Source organism: Buteo buteo, chromosome 3 (genome assembly GCF_964188355.1).
Source record: "Buteo buteo chromosome 3, bButBut1.hap1.1, whole genome shotgun sequence".
NCBI lineage: Eukaryota > Metazoa > Chordata > Aves > Accipitriformes > Accipitridae > Buteo > Buteo buteo.
This window is the reverse complement of record NC_134173.1, coordinates 6,304,756-6,332,396: the sequence shown is the minus strand read 5'-3', so window position 1 is coordinate 6,332,396 and position 27,641 is coordinate 6,304,756. Positions and strand designations below refer to the sequence as shown.

Below are 27,641 nucleotides of genomic sequence, written 5' to 3'. Positions count from 1 at the left end.
TTATTCTTTTGGATGAGAAAAGTTGCTATTAGACCCCTGACATGAAAACACTTCTGGTGCTACAAAGCTTGGTTCCTTGTTTCTGCACATTCGTTTGATCAGATGGAAAAGTGCTACCAGAGGCACAAACACACAAGGAAGGACAGCTAACAGCACACAGATGGCCAGTACCCAAGGTGGATAAACTTTCTCCTCTTTCATAGGAAAGCCTTCCTATGGAGATAAAAAAGCAAGCAAAAGAAATAATTGGTAGGTACACTTACATTTTGCTGTGATTTCCATTTCCATTTTGTTATGGTGTTATAGTAAGTATAGCTGAAGTTTTACTCTTATACTGCAATAGCATTCAGTGGCCCTGTATACTTTTCTCACGGGTCTGAAGATGGCTGTAAATGTTTTACAGTTTCAAAGATTTATAGCTGAAGTGTGACACATTCCTAGGGATGCAGGCATTGCCCAAAGAGTTACAAACTTTCACCCTCGCTTGGTTAAGGTCTGATTATTCTTGTTAGTACTCAAAGCTTACCTGGTTTCAGCAATTACTGAGCGTGCTCTTTGCCAAATAGGGAAGATTTATGTGAGAGATTTTGAGGGAATGATGGTAATGCAATTTCTGCAAGACTGTGGCTATGAGTTTTATTTTGGGATGACAGATACTTAATGGCGTTTGGAGGAGACACTGCTGCCGTGTAGTCCTCACGCAGTTTAACACCAGAATCGATCTTCAAACCCCTATGCAGGGTGGATTTGAGAGGGATCCAAGAAACTGCAACTGACATGAGACAATGACATCCAGATCAACTGTTCTCAACATTGACATCTCTTTGGTGCTGAATTAACCAACGCTGTTCTCGGACCACTGCCTCCCTCCCTGTCTGCCTGTCAAAACTACACATTCATGTATTCATCAAGGCCCCAGTGACACTGGTAGTTCTCACTGAGTACTGTTTTCATCCTTGGTATCTGTTGTGCAGCTCTAAAGCTCTGCCCATGCATTTGTTCCACCTGTGAACCCCCTGTAGGTATGGAGTGTCTGAGACACATTTCACTTCAACAGTTCTCGGCATTACACATATCTGTAAGAAATGTGGAGCGTGGACTATGCAGGACTCCTCAAGAAGATGCTCTGTTAACAGAAATGCATTTTAGTATGTGTAACCTCTATGCATACCAGAGCCTTCTCATTCTGAGCGTTGCACCACTTCAGGCTGCATTATGTAGGTAAGCAGTAGATGACAGTGATTTTAAAGGATGTGGTAAGGGAGAAAAATATACAAGTCTTGCTTTTATTAGAAGCTTTGAAAATATTTGGGAACATACGTATTTAGGGTTCCAGGCTGCATAGCTTGCTGGCTTCTGTATCTGAAGAGTAACAAAGGCCACGAAGACAATTAGCAGGAGCAGAGGGCTAATGAACCTCCATGTGATCTGCCAGTAGAGATTGGGTTTTCGGCCAGTCATCCATTTCACATCTTTACTGAACCTTTTAAGAGGAGGCATGTTTATGATGATGTCAGATCTAAGTGGTAACAGTTTCTCTTTTTCATACTTCTCTGTAAGTTTTAAACACATGGTACAGCTCCCTAAATCTTTGCTGTTCCATACCCTTTTTTAATAACTTACTATAGATTTAAGTAAATAATAATATCAATAAATTGATATAATTGATCCCTACCAGGGACGAATGGTCAGTTTACATTGTCAGTTTACATTACTTGAGCACCTAGTCTAAGGTTTCTAAGCACAAACAGGTGAAGAAAATATTATAGCAGTTCTGTAGAACTATTCCAACATTTAAAAAAAGACAAAATTGCCAAGGGAACAAACATAGCTTGTTAGGAAGAAGTCTGAATTAACCAGCACCAAATGAGTCAAATCAAGTCAGGGACAAGCCTGAGCCAGCTTCCTCTGCAGTCAGTAGTGGCAGTCATTTGGACATGGAGCTGATCTTTTACATATACCTCTTACAGTTTTGTACATTGAATGGGCAGTAGGTATATGCTTCTGGCTTTCATAGTGACATGATAACCTGTATCTATCAAGTTGGAAAGTGTGTTGTAGTCTGGAATAGGAATTGTGACTGTTTGTGTGTGTTCAAACACAAGCTTTGTCTTCAATTCTGTTAATCTAACTGAAGATACTAGCTCTTGAGAGCTGGGAAAAAATTATTTGACTATGCTCGTATCCCATAGTAACAAGGAGGAAAAAGTATATGTATACTAGCATAACAGACAAAATACAGGTGCTGTGGAATCCAGAGTCTGTTGTAGCTTGTGAAACCAGGTTTTGTTGCCACTTCTGCGTCATGGAAGATTGAGGCTAGCTGTTCAGGCAGCAAGAGGGATGTGTGAAATTGTTTTATGATGATGTAGCCTGGAAGTTATCGCCACTTAACATGGGAGATGCTCCAAGGATCTTAACAGTGGATCTAAAAAATTTTTAATCAGTGTCTGTGACTGTGGAAATTCTCAGCATGCAGGTTGAGCTTTTTAACATGGGTGAGTTACTGCATGTTGTTTACTATGAAGTTTGAGGGGGAAAATAATGATATACAAAAAATGCAAGAGTATACAAAACAAAATGGCAGTAACAGGAGCATATTTGAAAGATGGTGTAACTTCTCTTGGCCAGAGAACTACAATGGCTGTTGACTTTCTAGCTTTAAACTTAGGATCCCTCCTTCCATAAGTGCTATGCAGAGATTATTCTTCCTGTTTTACACATATAGGAGACTTGAAGCAAAGAATAACTACATTCACAGAACTGTTAAGTACTACAGAAGTAAGTTAATATTGTATACCTGTATGTAACATACATGGATTGAGAGGAAAATATATTTGTCTCTTATAAGAAAAAAATTCCATCCGTTTCCAACGTACCTTTTCATTTTGTAGACATATGCAACCCCAATCACTTCAAAGAAAGCGATGACTAGAAGTGGCACGGAGCCTGCATAGCTGTCAAAAATGTCAATCCAGTAACTCCCTGAACCCAGTGTAAAACACAGAGTGATGAGGAAGGAAATTAGACATATTATACCTGAAGAAAAAAAGGTTTGTTACTGAGTACTGAACCGAACTTGGTAAGTATATTTTTGTTCTAAATTATTTTTGCTCTTGTTCTAGTGATTTTTCTCCTCTCTCCCTCTACGGAGCTATGACAAGCTGTTTTTTCTTTAGGGGAGCCAATGCCACTTCCCAAACTCCATTTTCCCCTGTGTATTGGCCAAGAGGCACCAGTCTGTTGGAGGAGGAATGCACTGGTGTGACTCAGAGCATCCTTCAGTTGTTAGTACTTCCAGCAGATAACCTGGGCTGTGCTATGCTATTGCCCTGTGTTAATTTTTGACTGATGCAGTGAGTTTCAAGTGCCCTTATTTCCATGCAGTCATAGGCTTAAAGCACAGGTAGCCGGCACCTGAGAAGTTGTAAGGGCTCCCTGGATTTCTGCCCCCCATTTCCTCAAAGAACCCAGAGCTTCAAATGTGTATGTGCCTTATGTCACAGCGTGTGTGGTTTAGGTTTCACCACACTTCTGTACAGTCAGTTCCCCTTTAGCCAAGGTATGGATTTGGGGTAATTGAGAGAAAAAGTGGGAAGGAAGGAAAGTGTTGCTGGATGCAGACCTGGGCTGCAGTTCAATTCGTATGTCCTTTTGCTGTGTCACTAATTGCATCTGACTCTGAGATGGCTTTTGGTTCAATGCTGTGTAAAATTGGCTCCGGACTTTTCTTTTTCCTTAAAAAAGCTCACGATTGGAAAATCAATTTCAAAATAATATGTTTACCTCATCAGGTTATGTAAAATGAGAAGGGTATAATTTTGATGCCACAGGAATACTCTAAAAAAGGCACAACAGCAATATTCCTGATAAAAAATTTAAAAGGGCAGGTTGCAGAAGTGTTAATCCATTACTTCAAACTGCCAGAAATTTTTCTAGACCAATTTCACAGTAGGATCTCTCAGACTCTCACTGAGTCTGGTTCTTGAGGAGCAGGTTGGGTTCAATAACTGTCTCTGGTTGAAAAGATTCTGGTTTTGGTGCAAGAACAGGATTGCATGCACTCATTCCTGTGTTTCCAAGTGGTAATTTTCTACTCTGGCATGTTCACAGTAAATGTGAAATAATCTGTAGCAGCATAAACCTGAATGAAATGGGGGTGAATGACCTATCTTACAGCTGGGACAATGTGGTAAGTTCGTGTGCAGGTGGTTATGTCAGACCAGCTGATGTCACTGGTTGCGTTAAAGTGACTTGTTTAGGTGCCAAAGGCTTAAGTGAAGACAAGGCTCTTCCTGATGTCTACAACAGCTCAGAGTGAACTTGACTCCAGGAATAGCAATTTAACAAGCTTTCTCAGACTGAAACAGCTCTTGCAAGCTAAGAAAAAAAGATGGCAAGGGCAATATAATACTGTCATCTGACAGCTACTGCCATAACTGCTACCTCATCCATGTGCTTATCTTCTGCAAACACAATCCACTGCCCTTACTAACACTGTGAGATAGCTAAGTTTAATATTACAAATTCTTAATCCCTCTGCAATATTTATTAAGGTAGTTTGTGCATCTATAAATAAGCCACCTTCTTTGAAGAAAGCAAAGCAAATACCTTACCAGATAACAGCTCTTTGGGTATTGATTTTGATATAATTCGAAGCTCTAAAAGAGGAGTGAAGACTCCTTCGATGTTCCCAAACATAGAAGAAAGGCCCAAGCTGAACAACATTACGAAAAACAGGATGGCCCAGGCCTGGGAGCCCGGCATGAGAATGATGGCTTGAGTGAAAATGATGAAAGCCAAGCCAGTTCCCGATACACTCTGCAGAATTCACAAACAGATAAAAATGTGCATTTTAATAGCGTAAATACAATTTCTCATGCATATAGAATTATAACAGGCTTCTGTCCTTCCCTGGAGTCAAGGGTGCTGGTCAGCCTACGGGGCTCTGTGGCAGCCAGTAGTTGAGAAAACAGGGAGCGGGGACCGTTTATCAGGAAAGGCTAATATGGAGAAACACAATTTCAGCCAAATTTCTTTGAATTCGCTATCCCAAGGACAAGGATAGTTAAATCTAAGCATTGAAAAATGCTAATGTTGCACTAATTTGGAAGTAAAATATGTCAAACTGTAAATCAGAAATGGGTGTCATCAGAGGAAGCCAGACAAAACACAAAACAGTTGTGTACGGGCTGGAATGTTGTCCTTTGACTTCTCTGTCATGTGATTAAAATAGCCTATTTTACCATTATTGTGTGTTAAGGCTATCGTGCACTGTAACACTCTGTCTCTGACAGGTGTGTCCACCCTTTTGTCCTAATATTTTATTTTATTTTTCCTCAAGCTCCTTTCTTTTGGATTCTCTCCTCCAGCCATGGCCCTATTCTTTTTTCATTAGGTGGTAAGGACTTGTAACAAGGGAGTACAAATGGGTGAGTAGTAAATGAGAGTTACAGGACTGGAGCAAGCGGAATGAGTTTGGAGAAGTAAACAGAGAAGAAACATCTGTGTTTAGTGATAGGGGAAATGTTTTAGGAGGATTGGAAAAGACAGAAAGGGAGAGGATGTATTTTGGCAGGGGGGAGGGAGGTTTGGGAAAAAAATAATAAATCAAAATATTGGTGAGATCCTGTGCAGAGATGAGGAAAAATAAAAGGGAGAGATCAAAAGGGAATAGAAAGATGGGGAAAGGAAAACAGAAGACAGTGATAAGGTACCTTCCTGGTGGTCATACATGTGATTGAAAGCAAACAGTGAACATTTTAATAGATTTTTTTGATACTTTCTTAAATATGGATTTAGGAAACTCCCATTCAGCATCCTTTTTCTATAATCTTTCAGCTAGATGTGTTTCCTCTGTTGTGCTTATTCCTCTAAACCAAAGTAGGACTGAATCTAGTGTCCATGGTAGGCTCCACTTAGGAACCCATTTGAAGATAGGTTTTGTGATAATAATGTGTAATTTTGCTTGCCGTACCAGACAGCTTTCAGTTGAAACTGTCCTACAGCAGTGTTATTTCAAATTTTGAGAAATCATTTTGTTTCATCATTATGTATAATATATTCATTATGAGTATAGTAATGTACAAGTACGTATAAGAAAAAGGAAGATACCAGTCCTTCTTCATATTTTGTTTAAGGGTTACTTTGTGAAAGCAATTATGGTACCTGATCAAGAAATTCTTGAAGGTCACAGCTTTTCAGTTTGAGTCCAGCAATTTTTTCTGGATGTGATGAATTTAGGTAACTAATCCAGGCTGTATAGTTCTGTCGCATGATGCTTTCTTCTGGAAGATCAAATTCATTGATGACATTGATAATGTTCCTGCCAGAGAAGCCAACATACCATTAGTTTAAATGTTTGCAGATGATGTGGCTGGAAATGCTATGCCATGTATTCAGATGTTAACAGAAAGTTGTGTTTACTTTCTGTGCTGTTATTTACAATATAAAGGAAAATGTTAAATAAGAACTTTATATATAAAGTAGTTAGGAGAAAATATTCAGACTATTTAATGTCTTCTCTTTCAGATACAAACTTTGAGTACTTTATGCAGATGCAGTCTCTAAAACATTTCTATTTTTATTTTATCAGCTCTCCAGACCATTTCCACCACTTGTGTTTAATAACTTAGTGAATCTAGTGGAATAGGGAAAAGTGTTGGGTTTTTAACTACTTCTAATGCTAGTCTGAGACTGAGATATGACCCTTGATGCACTACTTGCAATGAGTTGTTTTATAATTTGTCTTGCTTCTTACAAACACTACCTCTGATCATTCTTGCCTCAGTGCCATAATACTTCCCATTTATATATTAAACTTCTCCATACAGATGCTTTTCCTTTTTAGTGAAAATAAATTCTCAAAATGCATGTTTTTCAAGTAACACATTATCTATTGAGGCGTTGAAACCACAGTATAACACTGGAAATGCAAGTTTCTCACCTGTCCAAGCAGTCCCAGTAGCCTGTCGTTGCTTTAAACCCCAAAACGGAAAAGACTGGGATGGAAGCATAGAGGGATGTCACGCTGTTCACAATTGCCACTGTCACAGCATCCTTTTCACAGTCATTTCTAGAAATAGCGTTCAGACAAGTGAGGTGACTAAAAAAAGGCAATATTTTATCTGTGATTCTCTCAGGTATTTCTGCAAACATTTTATTTTTTTTTAGATTTTTTTTTTCCCCCCCTTCCTGTTAGAAAATCTATTTGGCCTTTTAGAAAGATAGCAGCTGTTAAGATCCTTTAGAAAAACTAAGATCCAGTTCAAATTTGAAAGTTTTAGAAAATTGCACAAAATGCAGCAAGAATTTAGCAATTTATAAAGGTTGTCGTTCTACTTACTTTGGTGGATTGTAGCTTGAGAATGCAATAAGCCCTCCAAAAGCCAAAGAGAGAGAGAAGAAAATCTGGGTAGCTGCATCAAGCCATACACGGGGATTTTTCAAAGTGTTCAGCTGAAATAATTGGAATAAGTGTATGTATTAGGCTGAAATTAAAATTTCTTTTTCTCTCTTGGTTGTTATAGCTCATCTCTTATTTCACTTCTGAAATTGAGAGTTGTGCTGCCATGTAAATACACTGAAAATGGAAATTAGTACAAAATGTGTCAGTAAAGCAGGTGTTTCTGAAGACATAATTTGGTCTGTTTAAATATATTTAGTAATTATAGAATCTACTTCATTGTACACATCTTCTGTGTGACAGTAAAAATGTGTTTCTAAATGATAGGCATTAGGCACACAATAGGGACAGTACATTACATTTTTCCTCAGTTTATTTCTTTTTGTTAATCCACATACTGGGTAACTTCCAGTTTAAGAATATTATCTTCCTAAAACTGTATAAACAAATACTAAACCTTCATTGTTTTAAGACAAAGTGATTCCATAGCTTTCCAAATTTGTTTAAAAAAAAAGACTAAAAGCCCAAGCAGACAAGAGGAGGCTCTTCATTGAAAAGAGCATCTTGGATTCAAAGTACTGTGAAAACAGCAACAAAAGATAAAATGGCAACATAGGAAAAATAAGAAAAAAGGAGAAATTGACAGAGTGAGATTTGAATTTTGATGTAAGGGCAACATGATAGAGGAAGCTAAATTAAAGAGTCAATGACTGTTGGATTACAGAGAATAATACGCAATTTTAAATAGATGTGCTAAGAAGGAATCTTACCATTAAAATCAATCTAAAAAAAAAAGATAAAACATAAGCAATGTGCAAAATGTAAATGTGCTCAATGAATATTAGTTTCCTGCAGAAACTGAGAAGTGGCATGTTATATTCATACCCTACCACGTGAATTACTTTCCGATCCGTTATCAAGTAGGGGAAATAAAAACCAGTATTAGTTAAGAATGAGTGTGTTAAAAACCAGGGGGCCCAAAAGTAGTACTGGGGCTGTAGAGTATTTCACTTTGTTTTACATCCGTCTGAGTCAAATCTGTATCCTAGTCACGCAGGGTGAATTGTGTGTTTTCTGTGTCGTGTCTATGTGCCTGTGCCATTCATCCTAGTACGTGACTAGGAAGATTTGTAGGAATGATCGATCCTACCAGGAGCATTGGTAGGAATGAGAGGTAAGTATGCCAGAAGACCCTTAATAGCACTTTGGGTTTCTCTGAAGCTGGCCTGAGCTTGGAAGAGCAAGAATAATGGGTTGACCTCGGTGTGGATGGATGCAGTGAATGCCTTTACTGCAGATGCTTTCTCCACAAGTGTGCCAGTGCTTTGACCACGGCAGAACTGATATTACGTTTTGTACAACACAACATAGCAAGCAGATATGTGTAACTGTTACTGGCCGAAAGACTTCAGCTTAGGCAAACCTTTCTAGAGGTTTATTTTGAAAGATCATAACCAAACCCTTCAATGCCAGAGTGCTCACTGGTAGGACCTCGTGGAGGTGCAGGACTAGATGCAATTGCAGTGCAGAAACTTGGCATTCGCATTGCCACGTGGCCTTCACATTGTGATTAAGTGCTGATAGATACAACTGTTACAAGTCTGGCTTTCTGACTGGGGACTTTGGCAAATGAGTCTGGAGGTAGTTTAGTTTGGTGCTAGATGCAGTGCATTTATTGACTCTAAAAGATGCTTATCAACGTCCAAACTTGACAAAACAGCAGACAGGCAAGCGTGCTGTGGCAATGTCATTATCTGGTTTTAAGCACATTATGAATCTAAATGTTATTTTATATTTTCAGTAATACGGCATACAGATTTCATAAGAGTGTCTTCAGAAGAAAAAAAGTGCTGGAGCTAGAAACGTGTGGATGAAGATACACAGCCAGAATGTTAATGAATGAACATGGGAGTAATGAGGAAAGGAAGCATAATTTCTCCCCCCTGAGTGGTAGGATTTTTGAATACTTGAACACATGAAACACAGACAGAAACTTTCTTAAAACAGAATTAAAAAATACTGGGATCCCTGTGATGTGTAATTTTGGTGTAAAAACAGCTGTTGCTTTTCTCATAAGCAAGTGGCTAACAAGTAATATTGCACTTAAAGACAGCAGTTCATTAAGGTAATGCTTTCATTCTCCTTAATACCAGAAACAATATGGACAGACTGGGTACCCTGAAAGCAGTTTTAAGTGTCCATTCACAGTAATACATCAGGTGTAAAACTAAACTGCAAAATAGAGGAAAAAATTACAAATTGCCTCTGCGATAGAGGACCTGGTGCCTGTGCTGCCTTTTTCTTGGCTATTCTCACTGCTCATTAAATAACTCCAGAGCTCTGGGTGCAGGTGTCAGTTGCCCAACCAAGTTCCTGAAATTGTTTGTTGCCAGAGAACCTCCAAATATTTACAGTCTCTGAAGATCTTTCAGATGTGAAAGAGACTGGAGAAGGAGGCATTTGTGCTCCCTGAGCTGACACAGATGTCCACAGAAGCTGAATCGTGTAGAGACCATTGCTGATGCTTGGTGGGATCCCTTTTCTGCTGCCTCTGGTTACTTTTTTTTTCCCCCAAGAACCTTTGCAAAAGTCTCTGTTCCAGCTCTTGTGTTGCTTCATCTTTGCACAGCTTCTGCTTTCCCCTCAAGTGCCTGTGAGCAAAACTTCAGTATCTTTTTTGTTTTCTTGGCAACTTCACTTTCCAGGTAGTCAAGGGTTTAGAGGGGATGAGTACATAGTCAGACTTCTCCATGTCTGAAAGTCAATGAAAAGAAGTATTCATTATTTGTTCTAGAATTTAAGGTGTGAAAGTGTGTCAGGTGGCAAAAAGCCGACTATGTATTTCTGCATGAAAATAAGACCACAGCTCGCCACTTTTAAAATCCATATACATGCAGTTATTATTTGTGATATTTATTAATAAGAACTAAAATACAAACTTGGAAAGTAAATAAACTTAAACAATGGTGGTTTGAAAAAAAAAATTCAGTTGGGTGATTATGATGTTGAAACTGGGTAAGATGTGACTTTTAGCACTAGGTATTTTTTTCACAGATTTTCAAAAACAACAGTGAGGTGTAACAGTTACCAGAGAGTGGATGTGGCAGCTGTTACAGAGAAACTACAATTTCTGCTGCACTGCAAAGTTGGAAAAAAGTTGGAAAAGATTGCCTCCAATGAGTGGAGAATGTCAGGAAGGTTGATTTATTTATTTAAAATTTTCTTTTTTTAAAGCAAGGTGAAACAGGCAGTAGGTGAGCTAACTCTTACTTTATTTTGCTAAAACTTTACAAGCTTCCTGCAAAAAGACAGGAAAAGAAGAAGAAAACAGCACACACTTAAGAAATACGCTTTACAGTTTTGTAAGCTAATGTGGTTTGGGTGGGCTAGGTCAATCTTTGCCAAAAAAAGCCCACAAACCAAGAACCCCCCTGTGCAACTCACTTTGGGACATCCCCCTTGGAGAAGTGTAACAAGAAAAACGTACGTATTTATTGATGGCAGTGGTGGGAATAGTTCCTCATTAAGCAGGCTAACAGAAAAGGCAGTAATGGTACTGCAGCTTGGGGCTAAGGGGAAGAAGAGAGAAAGGAGATGTTGTTGCAGTTGTATGCTTACTGTCTTTTTGAAATCCTTGAAGTGCCAGAATCCTCCATAGCAGTTGGTGTGTTAGTTTAACAAAGCCATCTCTCTGTCTTACCCTGTGACTTCCTATGCAATAGCAACACCCATAGCAGATATCACTTACCAGGCTGTTGCATCAGCTTTTCCATGTTCGTAGAAAAGTTTCATCACCAAAACCATCTTCAGATGACTCTTCAAGGACATCCCCGGGATCTGCTTGCTCAGACCAACTAATAACTGCAGGTTGATTGCAGCTGGATTTTCATTCTGACTTCTGGCACTGGTCTACAAAACAGTCCAGCTCTTCTTTTCTGATGATTCTCTCCCCCTCAGCACTACAATACCTCCAGGCTTTGTGGATACACACAAATCTAGTTTTTGCATTAAGTTCGCTATGCAACGTTTGTAAGTCCCAAAGATGCCTGAGCTCTCCAGAGAAACCTGACAGCCGGGCAGAGACCAAATGACAACAGGCCAAGCTGTGTTCTGGTTGTGTTGTCTAGTCTGCTTTTGGAGAAAGCATTAAGACATTGCACCAAGCATTTATTGTCCTGTCTGGGCCCTAGAAAAATGCAAGTGCATGTCCTGAGCTCCTGTAAAGACCAGGGTTGTCCTTTTTGAGCTCTGACAGTGTTCAGATGGGTGCCCGTACCACTGGGCTTGCAGGGGGAGGGATAAAAGAGGTGTCTCATCTGAGCTTTCTCTTGCTGGCGTCTCTTTCCAGGCTGGCACATAATGTATCTCCGGGCTTCTTGGCTTATGTTTTCCTTAATGCCTGTATTCCGGTTGTAGGATGGGAGAGGGAAATGCCCAGTGCTCCTGTGGTGGGAAGCACTGCTGTTGCTGTGGAGGCAGAGGATGCTCCGAGACCATCCATCAGTGCGTGCTGCTTTTCCTCCTCTACACTCACCGCTTTGTGGAGCTTTTTAGCATGAAGGCAGAGCTGTGAGGAGCCTACAATTAATAGCAACCACTTGGTAGGACAATTTCACTTTGCATTTGGGAAGGCCGCTAAGAACAGTTTAAAGAGGTCCTTCTGAAATGGCCTGCATATGAAGGGATCTAGGACTCCTGTCCCTTTGAGAAGATGAGAAAAAATGGGAGAGGGGTATTCTCCAGCAGTTCTGTCTTTTAGGGACAGCTACAGGGGGTGAAAAACTTCAGCTACGGAGAAACGGGTAGGAGAAAATTACTTTCAACCTTAAAAAAAAAAAAAAAAGACTTTGCAGTATAATTCCTCAGTCATTTTCCTTGCGAATTCTTAAAAGGTTAAAGTTATGTAAATTCTGTAGCACTGGCAGGGAAATCCCATCTTTATCATGTGTAAAACAGAGATGATTCTACTCATGAAGTGCATCAGTTTCACTTACACCTTCAAGACTGAAGCACCCATAATGTACTCAGTTTTCCAGTATTTTCTGATATGCTTATTACCAAACTGTTAAATACTTTGCTGCTTCTTTTCTTGCTAAAGTATATTAAAATACTGAATCACTTCATCTCAGAAAAAAGAGCTTAGCTGAGATCTTGGATAGGGAGCTAGATGAGGAGTTGCTGGAAAATGAATATACAGTATGAGATCTGAGGGGGAGAAAAAGGAAAAATAACATTTCTGACTATAGCAGCAATACTTACATTAGGGGTGAAGAGGTAAGCCAGACCATCAGTGGCTCCCGGTAGAGTGAGTCCGTGGATAAGGAATATAGTTAGGACCAGGTAAGGAAATATTGCTGTTACATAAATTGCCTAAAGTGAGAAGGTAAGAAGACGGATAGTTACTAACATCAAAAAATCCTGTTTAAGTTATTACAAGAGACAATCCTAGTAATATTGGGTCAGACAGCTACAGATGAACATTGTCATCTTTAAAAGAATCAAAACGCGCTTTTGCTGAACATATTTGTAACAAAATTCCTCTTAAAACTGCTTGAGGGGAGACTGGTAGGGCAGAAGCATTTGCAATGGGAAAGAAGTGTCATTTTGAGCCACCCGTACCACTGTGATCACTTCCTTGGACAAGGAGCACACTGAAACAGTGCTAGTGAGGTAAACGGGGAAGGCTTTCCTTGGTGGGGAAACTCAGTATCTGGAGAGCAAGACCCAAAGTGTGGGATAATGCACTTCTGTATCCTTTCCATACCTTTCCTGTGGTTTCAATTCCTCGGATGGTGCAGAGGTATACAATTGCCCAGCAAGTCGCTAAGCACAAAATGAGCCACCACTGTAATGTGCCAGTCTCAGTGACATCAGGTGTTATGTTCAAAGTTTTCCTGTACCAAAAATAATTTACTGCGGTACTTTTGTAACATTCTTCATTGAGCCCTGGAAAAAAATGTGGCAAGTGTAAGAATAAATTTTAAAATTGGTAATATTTTTCCCCACTCACTGTAGAGTTAGGAAGTAATACTTTATACTAACAGAGAGTGGCAGGATGGTCTTTTTGTGGGTTGCCAAATGAAATACAGAGATAGACTGAACTGGCCTTTCTGCACTGTCTGTAATGTGCAGCAAGACAAACTCCGTCACGACAGGCTGAGACTGCGAGACTTACGTGAGACCTTCACCAGAACATCACCAGCATTTCTACAGGTGATAACTTTCTAAATAGAAAAGGTGTGATACTCAGTGCAAGGTAAAATCTAAACTGTAATTGTGGTGGAGACTATGAAGTTTTTTAGCTATATGGCTACAAGCTGGTGGAGCCTTAACAAGGTTCAGGCACCTGAGGATACATCTAAGCCTTCAGATCTTCAGGAAACCCACTGACCTGCTGTCTTTAGCTGGAAACCTGAGTTCCCTGGGTGCAGCACCTCCTGCCTTTGCTCCTAGCCAGAATCAGGTGTGTCCTGAGAGCACGAGGCAGTCCTGTATGTTTCCAGGAGCTGGGGTTACACAGCACAGAGCCGACAGAGGCGGCACTGATAGCAATCCCTGTAACCAGGAGGTCCAGCACACACCAGGACTGGGAGAGCTCTTTCCCCTTTCCCTGCCTGGTGAGACCTGAATGTCTCTTCCTCTGCCTAGGAGAGCACGCTGATTTTCTTGCAGTGTCTCCTGCTGAAGCTGCTGTTTTGCACACAATCCCACTCAAGTTTACCATAACTTCCCCCCACCCCCACCCCCCCCCGATTGTGGTTATTGTGGCTTTACGAAACTTTTCAAACAAAACTTGCTCTGGTGAGATTGCAAGGTGGAAAATGAAATAACTTGCAGGTATGTGAGGCACTGATTTAGCCAAGTGGCTTTCCAGTGACAAATTTACACTTGCAAGTGTGGTTGCCACTGAAATGTCATTACACCTGAAGCTGGTGATCCTCTTTCAGTGCATGAGGACACTCGTGTACTCAGACTTGCTGGCGTCCTCTCCTCAGCTCCAAATTAAAAGAATCGGACGTGCACCCGGACATACACTGACCAGTGCAATCCCAGTTACCTCTGAATACACAGTCTCTGGCTGTTGAATGAAAGTCTGTGGGTTGTAGCGCGGTGTATGAGTAACGAGCTATGTCGTGAAAAGCTTTGCTGCTCTTGTCCCTTTAGCCCCAGCTTAAGTACGTGAGCCTGAAATAATGCCATTTTAGTCTACGTTCAGCTAAGCCTGGTGGATGGAAACAGCTGCTACTTGACTCGCTTAGGAAGCAGCTCCCCGGACAGAGCATTGCAATCGTGATGGAGAAGTGCAGGTTCTTCCCATCTTGGCACTGGTATTGAAAAATCTGTCCTTAAAGGACTTCTTCAATATTTTCTAAGAGATTCTTAATTAAAAATGCAGTTTTTCTGTATACCAAACCAGTTGATTAAAAAGCTGATCTCCAAAGCAGGTTTGGAAAACATTTGTTTAGCTCACTAGCCGGGCCACCTATATCCTGAGAAATGAAAGAATCCTATTTCTTAAGGCCCAAATAATTTTCTCTACTTCTGTAACAAAGATGGGGGGTGTCTAATTGTCTTCCTACTCCAGAATAGTCCTAAGGTCTCCAAAAGAAAGTTGACTTCTGCTATGTTTTGTTGTTTTGTCTTTTTTCTTAGCCTCTTACTCAGATTACGTTTCTTGCTCTGCCCTGGAACTTGTCATCTCTCATGTTCTGAACAAAAAAAGAAAGCTGAAAAATAATTTTAAAGAACTGAGAGCAGTCTTCCTTATCCTGCTTAGGTACACTGTCTTTGGTCTCACTAAAGGTTTTGAACTGGGTAATGTGAATTTGGTCTGAGCCTCAAAGATTCCCTCTTTAAGTAGTTTCTCTTCTACCTCAGAAGTGTTTTGCTTATTTAGTTGCTCCTTTTTCTTTTTTTTTTTAAACACTGTTATTTTGTTTCCCTTTTAGAAATCAAGCAAAAGGGGTCGTGGACTTTCTGGTTTTTGTTGTGCCTGTGAGGATGATGAATTTGAGAAGGCTATCATGCTTCTCATAGCTTTTTGACAGGAAAACAAACCAGGTCTTTTGCACAACCTAGGGCCAAATCAAGTGTGACTTCTCAGGGGTTTCTTGGCTAGCTGCTCTAGGAAGCTGTCTTGTTGGATGTGTAAAAGTAGTCTTGGCAATCTACAGGCAGAGACTAAAGTTCTCTGGTAGGGTTGTGTTTCCTGCTCTGGCAACTCAGCTGATCTTTCTCAGCACATCATGGCAAATGAGCTGAAATGTTATGGGTCATAACCAATGCATCACCACCCAATGAAAACTCAAGTCTCATTTAAAGCAGATACCAAAAGATGTAGTCATAAAATGGGTTCTTAATTATGCTAACAATCTCACGTGTCTTGATATGTAGTTTATGATAACAGGCACGTGTGTCATGATAAATGGCTATTGCTCCATAGTCAGAAAGCAGAGGACGCTCTTTCAGACTGGTATTTGTATCGTAGCACAAGCACAAAAAATAAACAAAACTTCCCTTTTCCCCTTCCAAGCCCTGAGACTCTGATATTTGTGATCCTCCTTTTGCCAGCAGTGATGCTCTAAGTGGTAGTTACCTGTTCTGTTTTCATTTAGAGGGCAAACACTCCAAGGAAGAGGTTCTTGGAAGGAATTTGTGAAATACCACATCACCCAGGTTAAAACAGTGTTGTAGTATAAGCTCACCAGAACTGACACCATCCACGAACCAATCCCTGCAGAAAGCACAAGATCTCAGCTTAGAAAAGCTTTGGAAAAAATTATCAGTCACAGCACTTGCTCCTAGAAGTTCATGTTTCCTAATTTTTCAAGATTTTCTGTTTTGCCTCAGAGATTTTCACATGAAAGATGGGCATTCGTGTCCTCAGTAGCCAAACACTGGTGCACAGTCCCCCAGCTCACCGGCCCTGCTCCAAGAAGGCTGACAACAAAGATTAGGGTTGAAATTTTTGCTCTAGTATATAATACATTGTTTTCTACAACACGGGACAACTTTAATAGCAGAGACCAAAAGAGACTGACATCTCACAGCATGCTACAGCTGCGTGAGGAGCACTTTTTTGTCCCAAATCATGCACATAAGTTTGTAACAAACACCGGTAAGTGTTTTACTCCTACAAGAAGGAAGGAAGAATAGCAACACCATGGTTTCTGCTTGCTTGCATTTTTGCAAAGGGAGGATGGACATGCCTAATTGTAGGAGATGGGTTTAGCTGGTGGCACCACCCTCCTGCTTGGCATTTCTTCCTGGTTGCCCTCTGGCCCTTAGATAATTCCTCTTACCCAGCCCTTCTCCTCCCACGCCTGCCCGCAGGCACAACTCTTACTGCCAATCCCATTTTCAGGCGCCTGCTTAAAGCAGGGCATCATCCAGCAGTCCTGGCTGGAGCATCCGAGGGTTTCTCCTTGCCCCGGCAGGCAGGAGGATGCCATCTCAAAACTGGTAGAGCCGAGGGTTCAGCCCTCAAACAGTGGCTGCTCCCGGTCACTTTTTGCAGCCTAACAATGCACGCAGGACAAGAGGTATGTTTTTTTCAGTGTACATTAAATTAAATAAATAGAAAAAAAATTGCTGGTGCAGGACTGCAAACCAGTCTGATGCAGACTGCTGTGTGGATTGTCCCTTGTGCCCAGCCATGTTAATAATGTCCCTTTAGTAGCCCCACCGTGCCCCTCTCTCATGGAGGGGAACTTTCCCAGGTGCATTAGGCTCCTTAGGAAGTGCCAGGATCCCGTTCCTGATTTTCTGTCCCCCCTCCAGTCTGACTATCCCTGGACAGAGAAACTGGCTCTTGGTGAGGCTGTGAGGGAGGAGCGAGAAGCCCTGTGGGCAGGCAGCTCTTGTGTAAGCACCAAGATATGGTGGGAACGGGGTGGTGTTGGCTAGCAGAGCTCGTGATCATTACTATTCCCACAGCAAAGGTTATGAGGTTTGCATTTAAGGCTCCTGTGTCCCTAGAGTAACACCTGATGGGAGCAATATGGAATTACAGAATCATAGAATGGTTTGGGTTGGAAGGGACCTTTAAAGGTCATCTAGTCCAACCCCCCTGCCATGAGCAGGGACATCTTCCACTAGATCAGGTTGCTCAGAGCCCCGTCCAACCTGACCTGGAATGTTTCCAGGGATGGGGCATCTACCACCTCTCTGAACAACCTGTTCCAGTGTTTCACCACCCTCACCGTAAAAAATTTCTTTTTATATCCTGTCAAGCATTTCTTTTTATATCTTAGCAAGCGTTAGGCGCAGGTCTGTAGGAAGAGAGTGCTGGGTGGGAGCACAGCTGCAGTTTCTTGAGCTGGGACCCCGAGAGACGTACCAACTCCTCCAAGGTAAGGTGAGATGGTGTTCCAGGCACCGATGCTGCCTTTCCTCAGGCACTGTCCTAGAGCCAGTTCGAGATGCAACAGTGGGATTCCTTCGAAGAGAAGAGCGATGAAGTATGGGATCAGGAAAGCCCCTGAAAACACAGTTAAGTGCAATTGAGCCACACGATTATCTGCATCTCACTGAAATTACTGGTTTGTAATTTGTCTGCTTTATGACCCTAACAAAGTCCTTGTGGGGTGTGTTGAGAGAGGGAGCATTGCTAGGGATACCTGCCAAGTAATGTCTGTTACTGGTAATTTTGCTGGTGAAGATGTAGGAGGAAGGACCGGGATGCTTAGTGCTGCAGGACACTTCCCCTCAGGCACTGCTACAGCCCATTATAAACAGCCTCGCTATTTCCTCCATTTCCCTTTCTTTTAAGCATCTTCTTTTCTCCCCTTGCTCATAAAGCGTAAGGGTTTGCCTCTCCCTTATACTGTCTCTTTCCCATTCACTGTATCATCCCACTTTGTGTCATCTCCTACGTCTTCCCTGTTTTTTCTCGTAGCAGCTGCCTTGGGCCAGAGGCAGCACGTGCTGTTGGGTGCCTGCAGGCAGGTGTCAATCCTGCTGGCAGCCTGGCTGGTTCCTGCAAAATGGTGTGCAATGCCTCATCTTCCCCGCCTTTCCTCAGAAGGGACACGGGTTTGGGTCTTTGCACAGAAACTGGTTTTCATGACACCAGAAGTTTCGTCAGTATGTTTAAAGCACCTGCCCAAACGTCCAATTAAATTGAAATGATCTAATAGATTGAAGTTGATTGCCATGACCAACAACCGCTGTGAGCGCAAAGCTTCTTTTCTTTGGGGAAGCAAAGACAGAAGTCCTGCCTCAGCCCATTCCCAATCCTTCTACCAGCTCATACCGACTGTGTGCTCCTCACCGCTTTGTCGGTAGATCTGTGCCTTGTTATACCATTTCAACTTTGCCTCCAAATCTCATAGCTGAGTCTGCTCAGCTCTTCTCTTCCAGCCCTGGAAACCTTCTCCCCTCCCTCCAGGCTGGCAGGGAGAGCAGCTTTACCATCACCTCCATTGGCTATCTGCTCCGTCTTCAGCCCAGAGAGGGAGGTGAGGGAATGCACAAGGATTTCTGGTCTCCTCCTGGACTGGCTCCTGTGTTTTGCAATCACTGATTATTCCGAAAGGCTGGGCAGATAAATCAAATCACTTGGGCTAGGTGTTGCAATAACTTTGCTACCTATTGCTAGCTGCTGCAATAACTACATACAACACCCAGAGAAGGTGTGTTATTTAATGGTTTAGCCCTTTATCAAGCAGTACATAGGAACAAAAATCAGCAAAGCTCTTCTCAGTGAAGGACTGTTCTTAATTTGCCAAAGGTGGAAATAAATGTCTCTCCTTATGATCTGATTTCTTACGACGTTTTTAACCGCTAAGAAGCAGGTTTGAAAGAGGAGTCTCACAGTTAATTCCCATTATGTTAAATCCTCATTATGGATCATCAGTACCCCTGCTCAGTAGTCCTCTTGCTTGGAGGATGCTCTAAAGTGGCTGTTATAAACCTCCTCCCCCCCCCCCAAAGAGAGAGATTTACAGAGAGAGTTAAGGACCACAACAGTTTGTTTATTTTTAAGTGTTTTACCACCTGATGAATTCTCACCTGGAGCTACCTACCAAAGCTCCTATGTAAATACTAAGGAATTTGCAGGTCCGTTCCGCAAGAACTCAGAAACCTCTCCCCACGTTCAGTCCTGCGCTCTCCTTCAAACCTGCTGCGATATCGATATCCCCCTCCGCAGCACACCTGGGGACAGCCACCCAGCCCTCCTGCAAGCCCCATGCCTTGGGCTGTCTCCTGGGAAAAGCAAAATATTCATGCGGGTGACTGGAGCACGGCAGCGCGGAGCACTGGGCTCGTTCGTCCGACTTGTTCGCCTGAGCTGTTTCTCTGCAAGCCATGCGATGCTGAGCCCTTGCTAGCAGAGTGCTCTATAAGGGACCAACCTATCTCCTGTATCATATATCCCTGGAAATAACTGTGTAATAATTATTGCAAACTGCCCTCTGTTATCTCTCTCCCATTTTCTGTTTGCTAGTTGAACCATTGATAGCAGAGCATGTTTAGATATTCTGCTGATAAAAGCCTGTTTGCTTTGTGCTGGCTTGTATGTTATCTCCAATAATATTTATAGCATGGCAAAACATAATGTCGCACGTGGAAAGAAAATACTGGTTTTCCATGAGAACCGTATAAAAAGTATGCTATCTGCAAATATGGAAATATGGCAGAATATTGGGCTAAGAAGAAATAGTTAATGGAGCTCATCTTTCTCGGAACTAATTCAAATAAATGGCTTGTAGTGTAGAAATATGTGTTCAGTTATTCATTCCTTTGCTTTACAGTATTTTTAGGCAAAAAGGAAATAGTCATGAAAAGCATAGACAGTCTGCTCAAGCACTTGAAGCTTACTCTTTTCCACAATAATATCCCCCACCCATAGAAAGAAAACAAATACTGGAAAGGTATCAGATACTCTAGCACTATATAGATAAGGGCTTTGTTTAATAGATAGGGGAGGGTGTGCCATAAGGCAAATTTTAAATACTTTTTTTTAAAAAAAAGCCATGAAAAATCTAACTGTGAAAAAGGTAAGAAGAAAATCCAAGAAGCAAAATGAAGAAGGAAGCTGGTACCTGACACAGAGCATGTGTCACAAAACAGAGCATTCAGACACAGGCACAGCAAAACCCACTTGGCACCCAGGTGATGTGTTGAACAGGTACTGCAGAAAGGTTTGGCTTCCATGAGGCATGGGAAAAGGAAACCTTAGCAGAAACAATCATAAAGTGCCAGTAAGCAAATTATTCTACATCTGAATATTCTAGGTACATGTATATCTAGATATTATAGCTCTATATGCTCCACAGTCAAAGGAAAATAAATGACATACGTAAGAAGCGAGCCCAGGGGGGAACCTCTAAAAACAAAAGTTCAGCTTCAGTAACTTTTTTCCTCTCAAAAAACATATAAGGAAAATGACAGTGATCAACCATTTGTAAGTACCTTAAAAGCCTGGAGAAATGCCCATAAAAATCAAAAGTATCACCAGGGCATGCTTTAGTTGCATCCCTGAGGCAAGGCCTAGGAAAATTTCAGTCTACACCATTCCTTCTGTTAGAAAGACGCCCAAGATGCACAAAGCATCCATCCTGCAAGTACATACATGCACTACTAAAAGAAGGTCAAGGAGAAAAAAACCCCAAACCAGTCCAAAATCTACCAGAGTTAAAAGCTATGTTGGAAGGAGATCCTGCACAAGGATACCACGAAGCCAAGGAACAATCCCTGTGCACATGAGAAGGCACAGAAAGCCTACAAGAGCTTTTCCAAATGAGGCTATCCACAATTACAAATACTGCACATATTGGTAAGTTGGTTTCGTTAACGATAGAGTCCCAAGTGACGAGGAGCACCAGTCTGTAGCACGGTCGGTATCATTGCTAACTCAGAAGAGCCATTAGAGTGGAGATAGCTCTGTAGTCATGGCAGTAGAAAAGAAAATACCTGGTGCGCTCTAGATGCACTGTGGGTTTTTAAAACCTGACCCCTCGATTGCAATGTACAGGCAAATCAGGTCAGAAAAGCAACTGCTCGAGCATATTCAGCCCTCTGCCTGCAAAATGACGCTTGCAGGGCACAATCTTTGTTGTATCACCTACACGTGGCAATCTGGAAGAGAAGCGCACAAACTACTAGGCAGCCTGTGGAGAGTTGCTGATGCACCAGAGAGCAGAATGACCGGGAGGCTAACGAAGGAGTGCGGTCTAAAGCTGAATCGTGGCAACCGGCAAAGCAGAGTGAAAGCACCAGATTGGTTTTGTCACATCTTAGAAAGAGAGAGCAACAGGTCTGACTATGGAAATGTAAAGCGGTTTGAAGTATCAGCCAGGCGACCTCCTAATCAAGACGTACCAAGACCTGCAGAAATGGATAAGCCTCAGTGAGAAGCAGAGATGAAAACCCAATACTTTGCTTGATGTTGGGGTACCAATGAAGACTTCCTAAATGGTGGAGAAAAACTTAGAGGAACTGATCCACATGCTCAGTATTGCACCTTACCAGCACCTGCAGATCAGCTAGCAGAATTAACGCAAGTAACTTGAAATGATGATCTAAAGACACAACAGCATCTGAAAGGCCACAACATGAATATCAGAGATTTAGGAATAGAAAAAAGTAATTATAATGAAGACAGAAATGACCTGGAAAATGGCAAAATAGTAATTCCAAAGGAAACACGTGTAGAGTCTGAAAAATTCAGAAAGCCCATCTCAGTGTGATACAATGCAACAAGCATTCAGAGCTCCACTTCACCAGTTCTGTTGGTACATAGGAGAAATGGCGATGGGTGCATTTTTCCAAAGGACTGAGAAATTAATGGCAAGATACCTGCCATAATTTATGTTTTACCTGCAAGAAATTGCAATAGGTGGGAACTACTTGTTCAGATACAGAGAAAAAGCTATTAGTTATTGAAAGGGGATTATCAGACCTGTCCCCCTTTCTCCATGGGATTTCAGCTAAGCAGCGTAGTAGCCAACACAGCAACGAATCACATCAAGACATCAGGTAGGGAAAAAAGCAGCAACTTAACCCTATTCACCCCTCTCTCTGGAAAACAATCCTTCATGGTCTTTGTTATGTCTTTTGCACATGCCTTAATCCAGGTGAAAAGTGTGAGCTGCTATAAATGTGGTATTTGTGCAGTATATTTATGATGGCACTGATTTTGACTGGCAGGCCCCATTGCACATCTTACGGACACTGAAACTTTGCAGGGTTGAGTTTCCCACGTAAATGACTATATCTCCTTGAGCAACAATGAAGCAGCTAAAGCCATGTCCAGAAAGCCAAGAGGGCAATAGCCATTTCAAATGAAGATGGGTAACACCTGTAGAGTGACTTATAAAATATCCTTGGTGATCTTTCCTGTGAAATACTCATGACTGAAGGACACAAGTGAGCAGCGCCCATGTGCGAGCACCAACCTGAGCTGTAAAGGGCAACCAAGTTATGAAAGGATCAACCCCAAATGCCATAGTTTTTCACCAAGGACTTGAGCAGGACATGGTAACAATCCAGAAAATGAAGTTTGTTACTTGTTGTAACATAATTAATTTTTCTATCAGAGAGTGAACTGTTCTGCTCTTCCTAATACATTTTTTTTTTTCCCCACAGTATCTTCCAGGTATACCTGTTGTTCCGCTCAGATTTTATTTTCTTTCTGAGGACGCAGTGAGCCAGGCAACTGCATTTCGTACCAAGTTGTAGTTCAAATTCTAGCAAAAGGTCAGGTAAGCCACAGGTTATGAAAGTCTGTAAATCATTGCGCCAGAAGTAAACAGCTCTCCCTTTTTAGCAGGACTTTAGTGTTTACATGTATTTATTTTCCTAGAAAGAAACTGTATTTTATATTAAAGATATTTTTCAATCATCCTGTAGGCTCGGGCACTATGCCCATTTTTAATACCCATGGATTAGGCAAGCGTATGTATATACTAGCTATAATCAAAAGTAAAACACTGCAGTAAGTTCCAGCTAGAACTGGGTTGGGATTTTTTTAAGTATACTGAGATGACTGTATGTGTACATATATACCTATATGACTTGTTTGAGTCTCGGTTTTAAGTGACAAACTATATGCTGGGCCATTTAGAGGCTTCTTTTCAATCCCAGTTGCCTGGGAACCTTTGCGTCTGTCTCCACTTACTGTGGCAAACAACCTTCATGTCCATTAGTCATGAAAAGTAAATAACTAACTTAACTCAGGCAATAAATCCAAATAATCAGTAACGACAACGGGTGATAAATGTCAGCGAAACTGATATTATATTAGATCCGAGTTACTGAGTAACACTAATGTGCGATGAATAAGGTCCAGAGGTCTGATGAGAACAGCTGACATGAGGCAAATATACAAGCACTTATTTTTATCTCTTGTTTTTTAAAAGATCTAGAAATGAGGTAAAGTGCATTGCCTAACTCTTAAAACACTTGGATATCACCTGAACCAGCTGTGAAACTGTGATCCGTACCCCAGAAGCCATTCACTGCACCTCTCAGGGCTCCTGCTTAACCACAATGCTGCTGGTCTCTCCCATCTTCACCTCTTCAGACCCACACAAGCGGGATTTATGCTCCAATAGCCCTGAAAAGCTATTGGGCTTTTGCATCTGAGTTGTCTGCTTTCAAAAATGCAACCCCAAATCACATCACTGCCTTAAATTAGCAGAAGAAAAAAGCAGCTACATTATACACTGCTGTAAACCCAACAGCTCTGTCTTCTTGGTGCTCTTCATGACTCACACAAACTCTTCCAACGCCAGCTTTCTGAGATAGATTATTCACAAACCCCACAGCGCTTTGTTACAGAGTCCATCCTGCTGTTGAGCTCTCTGAGCCCTTCGTTAAAATCCAGGGACCAAACACTGGCCGTACATCCATACGTTGAACCTTTATTCACCCCTGTCTTGTGATGCTGTTCGTAGTGAAGCAAAGTAGCTACATGCCATTACTGAGTCTGCTAGCTATTTTAAACTGATTTTTTCACTGGCAAGATTGCTACTCCTGGAGCAAAGGAACAACTCGACCTTTGTCCCTGCAGCATTTTTCTATTTTTATTATCATTAAACCTTCTCTAAACCCTGTCTTTTTTGTCCCTAGCAGCTCCTGTGGGATATATCAGTGCTCAGAAGCTGGATACACAAGCAAACAGACTTTTGGAGTAAAACAGGTCACCGTGGGTCTCCTTGCACTCGCACTCATGCTTCTCCTGGGATGGTAGAGGTCCGTAGGGCAGGGATGCAGGACATCCCGGAGGGGAAGGATGGAACAGAGAGATCAAACCTCAATAGGAGGTGAGTGCTGCTGATCTTTTGAAGTGAGGCTGGGATCTGAAGAGGTTGAAAAACAGCCGGCCACAGCTAGTCCCCCGCCTCCAGCACAGAGAAGCAACCCTTGGTGCTTCATGGGAAGGTGTGAGAGCGTTTTTACAGTCAGCAGAACAATATTTCATCTTAATCCATAATAGAGATTTGCAGGAAGCCTTGAAGCACAAAGTTCATGCAGCCTCATGCAGCTGGTGGCCCCAGAAGCAGCTCTGGGTAACGAGATGTGCGGAGGAGCTGCATCTTGCTATGGTCCCGTCTGTGAGTTTCAAACCTTCCACTGAGCGCTTTGTGTTAATTGTACATTATATTACAAAAATATCACTTTATGTTAGTTTTATTATGTTGTTTGTTAATACTGAGCGCTTGTTCCCTTGCTCTAAGGTAGAAAGGCCACCTGAGATGCTGTAGGGTATTTTTTCCGACCTACAGCTCCTATGCCAGAAGAACATCTTCCTTGCGGGCCCCATGCCATATCTGCTATGGGGGTGTCTCTCTAAAGGTGTTTATCGTGTCTCATTAACGCATGTATCATTAACTGAAGCGACAGGCTTTTTCCATGGGCAAACGCAGAGACACAGCATGCTCACACCTATGGCTTTCTAACCACCCAGTTACGGCACTCCTCTGAGAGAGTTTCACTGGGTTTCACATCTTGTAAATAAATAATGGAAAATGTTAAGTCTCCTGGGAGGAATCTAACCTACTGCTTCTTCTCTTTTCTTATTTGAATTTGTGTAATCGTAGCTTCCAGCTGTTACATGTTCAATGTTAAAGAGCTCCTTGTCACCAAAATAGTTTCCATTTGCTTCTTTATAGACTATGATAAATGTACTCTTTTGTTTTCAATTTCATGAGCTGAATAGATTGGATTCTTAAGTCATTCCTTGTCCCATAATTTTCCCAGACCTTAAATAATTGTTGGTGCTTTTCTGCATTTTGGCTAATTTTTCAAGTTGACTTTGAAATTTGGACTTTCAGAAGGCATCAGAAGTTCAGAAGTTGTCTTAGTGTCGGTAGCAATATCTACACCTACTTCCTAGTGCTCTGCTTATATATGCCGAGATTCTTTTTGTTGATACAACCTGCTATATCTCATTCATTCAGCTACTTACCAGAGTCCCTAAGTGGCTACTTCTTTCTGAAACACCTCCTTCCATTAAAGGCAGCATCCATTCTTGGTTCCTTGGTTGATTCAAATATATGTAGTTCATCAAGTAATACAGATACCTTGGTAGAACAAGCTTGGATTTAATATTTTTTTTCTGTCATTTGACAGTTTCTCCAGGTTTGAATTTTCTGTTTCTCCCGTTAATTGAAAGATAATGAATAATTCTGGGCTGAAACAATTTGCTATCTGGCTCTGCTTTAGACAGCTTACCATGGCAGATCTCAGAAGCTACTGTGAACGGTGAGTTATCAAGTACTCTTTTCTGATCCATCTATATTTACTAAATCGGCTGCTTCTAAGGCAATTCTTTGTGGGACCAGTGCCCAGGGACAGGCTTGGGCAGCTCTTCGCACCACCTGGCAGGCTCCTGGTTGGTGTTCTATCAGCTGAGCATTTCAAACAGCCTCACAGACATCAAAAAGTGCAATTTAGTTTTGCGCAGGGGCAGTGCCAGACGATGAGGTAGCTCCTACGAGCATCGGAGAAGGGAGGGGAACGACTCGCTCACCTTCCCGAAGGAAAGCGCAGCGACCATTTATCTGGGAGCCGTTTCTCTCCGGACTTTCCGCTTTTCCTTAACATAATGACCTGCAGGTTCAGTTTCCTGCTCCCGGCGGGACTGTAGCAGCAATGTAAGAACTTACAATGATGTTTCCTGAGAGTTAGCGTCAGTCTGGTCTTAATTCCTAAAGGAACGCATCATTTTAAAATGAAATATACTCTGTAGAAAAAGCTAATCTAACTAACTAGTGCAAAACATTTATGAGAATGAGACAGTTAAAAAAAGAAGTGATGCAAATATATAACTTCCATGCCCATCATAAGTTAGTATGGTTACATTAGGATTGTAGTTTAATATTTTGGCAAAGTCCCGTTTCAGTCTTACCGCCTCCATGTATCTGACACAAGTATGGAAATCTCCACACGTTCCCCAGACCGACGGCAAATCCGATACAGCTTAAAATATACTGGAACTTATTGTCCCACTTGGGTCTGCCATCTTCCTTAGGGATTTCAGGTGGCACTGATAAATCTTTTGACATTTTAAGGAAATATCCTTAGCTCCCTATAAATGGGAAGATCCTTCAAAACCCGTCTCTCCTACAGGTTTTATGCGGGGTGACTGAAGGATCCTGGAAAGGGAGGTGGAGCTTTCTTTTTATGTAATGCAAAGGAATGTGTCATTGCAGTTTAAAGACAAAACCAGGAATTATTATTATATAGACAGAGTTACCACTCTTGACTCTTTTGCGGCTCCTTCTATAGTTGGAGAATGTGGGAATATGTTGTTAATAGGTAACTCGGGATCAAACAGGGTTTTATTTTCTGTTCTCCTTCTGTTCTTAGGTACTTCCAGAGAAGTGTGACACTGAATATAATTAAAAAGAAACCTTTACAGCAGACTTATTAAAACCGTAGAATACTTGGAAAAATCTGTGAATAAAGCAAGTGTTGCCATTTCCTCTTTTAGTTCGTTAACAGAGTTAAATGATTGAAGACATCATTTGCAAGTGCAAAAAGTAAATAAGAAAAAGCAAGAAAAATTAGACTGTGTATGCTCAGACATTAGAATCTCGTCCCTTTTCACCATAGCTGCTAGAGGTTAATCACTTCCCACCTGTCAATGAATCCCAAGTGACTATTTTTACTGTTCATTAAATAGTTACTGATGAATGCAAGAGCTGAGTGCTTTCCTTCAACTGAAAGTGTGTGAGAACATTTTTCCTGTTGCCTTTCGGTTATACCAGGGGTTTGCTATTTTGCA

At 41.5% G+C, this 27,641-nt stretch overlaps 1 protein-coding gene across 1 annotated transcript; it reads right to left on the bottom strand.

Moving 5' to 3' along the window:
- On the bottom strand, nucleotides 1-26,919 carry LOC142029422 (sodium-dependent neutral amino acid transporter B(0)AT3-like). The gene is made up of 12 exons (XM_075024278.1): nucleotides 26,763-26,919; nucleotides 17,745-17,885; nucleotides 16,002-16,139; nucleotides 13,170-13,351; nucleotides 12,665-12,775; nucleotides 7,346-7,458; nucleotides 6,947-7,075; nucleotides 6,169-6,325; nucleotides 4,617-4,821; nucleotides 2,880-3,039; nucleotides 1,321-1,483; nucleotides 1-213 (listed from the first exon to the last, which is right to left on the bottom strand). Exons 1-12 carry the CDS (start codon nucleotides 26,917-26,919, stop codon nucleotides 1-3), a joined length of 1,869 nt encoding a protein of 622 aa, XP_074880379.1.
- Between the last annotated feature and the right edge of the window lie 722 nt (nucleotides 26,920-27,641).

Bases quoted from the DNA above. Each gene is read 5' to 3' on its own strand.
- LOC142029422 (XM_075024278.1), bottom strand. From the start codon at position 26,919: ATGTCAAAAGATTTATCAGTGCCACCTGAAATCCCTAAGGAAGATGGC. The intron at 12,776-13,169 runs GTATGGAAAGGA...TTCTCACTTTAG, and splicing joins GAATTGAAACCACAGGAAAG to GCAATTTATGTAACAGCAAT. The intron at 4,822-6,168 runs GTACCATAATTG...TGAATTCTGCAG, and splicing joins TTCAAGAATTTCTTGATCAG to AGTGTATCGGGAACTGGCTT.